The following is a 2,845-nucleotide window of genomic DNA, read 5'->3' on the forward strand; positions in this document are numbered from 1 at the left end:
ATTTCTTATCAAACTTGCTCAATCTAGTGCCTTTTTTCAAGATATAGCACTTGCAACCAAACACTATAAAGTATGCAATGTTGGACTTTCTTTCATTTAATAGCTCATATGGTGTCTTTTTCAATAGTCGGTGACAATAGAGCCAGTTGCTACAATAGCAAGCCGTGTTGATTGCTTTGGCCCAAAATGAATCATTCACATTGTACTCACTAAGCATAGACCTTGCCATGTCAATTAAAGTTCTATTTTTCCTCTCAACAAGGCCATTTGATTGAGGGGTGTATTTGGCTGAGAATTCATGCTTGATTCCCATGCCATCACAAAGCTCATCAACCCTTGCATTCCTAAACTCACTTCCATTATCACTTCTTACTTTCTTGATCTTTAACTCAAATTCATTTTCACTTCTCTTCACAAATGACTTGAAGATATTGAAAACTTCACTCTTGTCATTGAGAAAGAAGACCCATGTATATCTTGTGAAATCATCTACAATGACAAATCCATATTTGTTTCCTCCAATACTTATATATGATGTAGGTCCAAACAAGTCCTGCAATAATTCCAATGGCCTACTAGTGCTCATCATGCTTTTGTTGGGATGGGTATTGCCAACTTGCTTCCCGGTTTGACAAGAGCTACACAATCTATCCTTCTCAAATTTCACATCTTTCAAGCCCTTTACTAGATCATGTTTAACTAATCTATCCAATTGTTTCATGCCAACATGTCCTAATCTTCTATGCCATAGCCAACCCATGCTAGACTTAGTGAGCAAACAAGTTGAGAGTAGTGTTTCACTAGCAATGAAATCAACCAAATAAAGGTTCTCATATCTAAAGCCTTTGAATATCAAGTTAGAGCCATCTACACTTATGATCTCAACATCATCAACCCCAAATATGCACTTGAATCCCAAATCACAATTGTGCCACCGACAATAGATTAAAGTTGAGAGATTCTACTAGCAACACATTGGATATGCTCATGTCATTTGATATTGCAATCTTACCAAGCCCCTTGACCTTGCCTTTGCCATTGTCACCAAATGTGATACTATCAAATAGATCATTGCCACTAGTGTTGATTGAATTGAACATTCTTGCATCACTGGTCATGTATTGAGTGCACCCACTATCAAGCACCCAATGCCTTCCTCCGGCTTTGTAATATACCTACAAGAAAACACCAATTCCTTTTAGGTACCCAAACTTGTTTGGGTCCTCCAAGGTTAGTGACTAAGCTTTTGGGCACCCAAATTGCCTTTTTCTTTGAGCCAACAATGGGTGTACCAATGAACTTAGCTTTAACACCATTAATGCCCTTGGTAAGCAAATAACAAGAATCAAACGAGGATACAATAGTATTTTTATTCTTGTTTTTACATTGTTGCTCTAAGTGCCCAAATTACTTGCATCTAGAGCAAAATCGACCATTGCCCTTCACAAAACTAGTTTTGTGAGTTGCAAAGGCCGCCTTGCCATTCTTGGGGTTATAGCCTAATTCTTCTTTGTTGAGAGAAAATCTTTGGCTACCCAAGCATTTTAGCAAGCGGGCCTCACCACCATAGGCCTTGCCTAAGGTGTGAGTGAGCTCATTAACCTCCTTCTTGAGATTTTCATTTTCAACCATAAGTGAGGTATCATATGTGAAACCATCACTCATAGATGATGAAGTGGATGTGCTACAAGAGGAGTTAGTGGGAGCAATAATAATAGGTGCACAAAATGAATCATTAACTATATCACAAGTAACACCTATGTTGCATGTTTCAATAGGTTCCTTCTCCTTTTGGGCAAAAAGAGAAGAGTGAGCCTTTTCAAGCTTCTCATGGGCTTCCATTAGCTTCTCATGAGTAGCATTGAGCTCATCAAAGGACTACTCAAGAGCTTGATGCTTCTTGCATAATTCTTTGAATTCCTTTCTCTTCTTGTCCATGTAAGAGTGATCCTCTTACAACATGTCAAGAAGTTCCTCCTTGGAGGGCTCCTCCTCATCCTCACTTTCACTATTGCTCTCATCATCGGATTGTACCTTAGTTGGCTTGGCCATGAAGCATGTTGATGGAGCACCAAATAAAGAAGGCTTGTTGTTGATAGCAATGCTTGCAAGAGCCTTCTTTTTGGTTGCATTCCTCTCATCATCATCATCATCATTAGAAGAAGCATCACTATCCCATGTCACACAATAAGAATGTCCCCTTTTCTTCTTAATGGTCATCTTCTTATCATTCTTGTCCTTCTTCTTGTTTTTCTTGTCATCATCATTATCACTATTATAAGGACAATCCACAATGAGATGATCCTTGCTCTTGCACTTGAAACATATTCTTGGTTCTTCCTTGTTTTTGGATGATGCCTTTCTTCTCCTTACATCATAGCCCTTCTTCTTCATGAATTTGCCAAATCTCCACACAAATAGAGCCATTTCTTTATCTTCATCATCAAATGCACTTGAGCTTTGATCATTACTTGATTCTTCTTTCTTTGCCTTGCCCTTGCTCTTGGATGATGTTGTGGCCTTGAATGCCACACTTTTCTTCTTCTCATCTTCTTGGCCAGCCCCTTCCCTTTCCACACGGTATGTCTCTTGTGTCATGACATCACCTAGTACTTGGTTAGGGGTTATATCCTTCAAGCCACCTCTCACAATGATGGTGACCAATGTTTCAAACCTTGAAGGAAAGCACCTTAAGAACCGGTGAGAGAAGTCTTCATCTTCCACCTTCTCACCTAATGCCTTTAGATCATTGACAATCACTTGGAGCCTATAGAACATTTCCAGAATGCTCTCTCCTTCTTACATCTTGAAGCTTGTCAACTTATCTTTGAGGATGTATAACTTG

At 39.1% G+C, this 2,845-nt stretch overlaps 1 protein-coding gene across 1 annotated transcript; it reads right to left on the bottom strand.

Moving 5' to 3' along the window:
* Nucleotides 1-1,953: 1,953 nt before the first annotated feature.
* Nucleotides 1,954-2,427, bottom strand: LOC136502959 (uncharacterized). Its single transcript, XM_066498199.1, has one exon. The coding sequence runs from the start codon at nt 2,425-2,427 to the stop codon at nt 1,954-1,956; it is 474 nt and encodes a 157-aa protein (XP_066354296.1).
* Between the last annotated feature and the right edge of the window lie 418 nt (nt 2,428-2,845).

The sequence above is a fragment of the Miscanthus floridulus genome, chromosome 14 (assembly GCF_019320115.1).
Source record: "Miscanthus floridulus cultivar M001 chromosome 14, ASM1932011v1, whole genome shotgun sequence".
NCBI lineage: Eukaryota > Viridiplantae > Streptophyta > Magnoliopsida > Poales > Poaceae > Miscanthus > Miscanthus floridulus.

Excerpts from the sequence above, each read along its gene's own strand:
- LOC136502959 (XM_066498199.1), bottom strand. The coding sequence starts at position 2,427 with ATGGCTCTATTTGTGTGGAGATTTGGCAAATTCATGAAGAAGAAGGGC.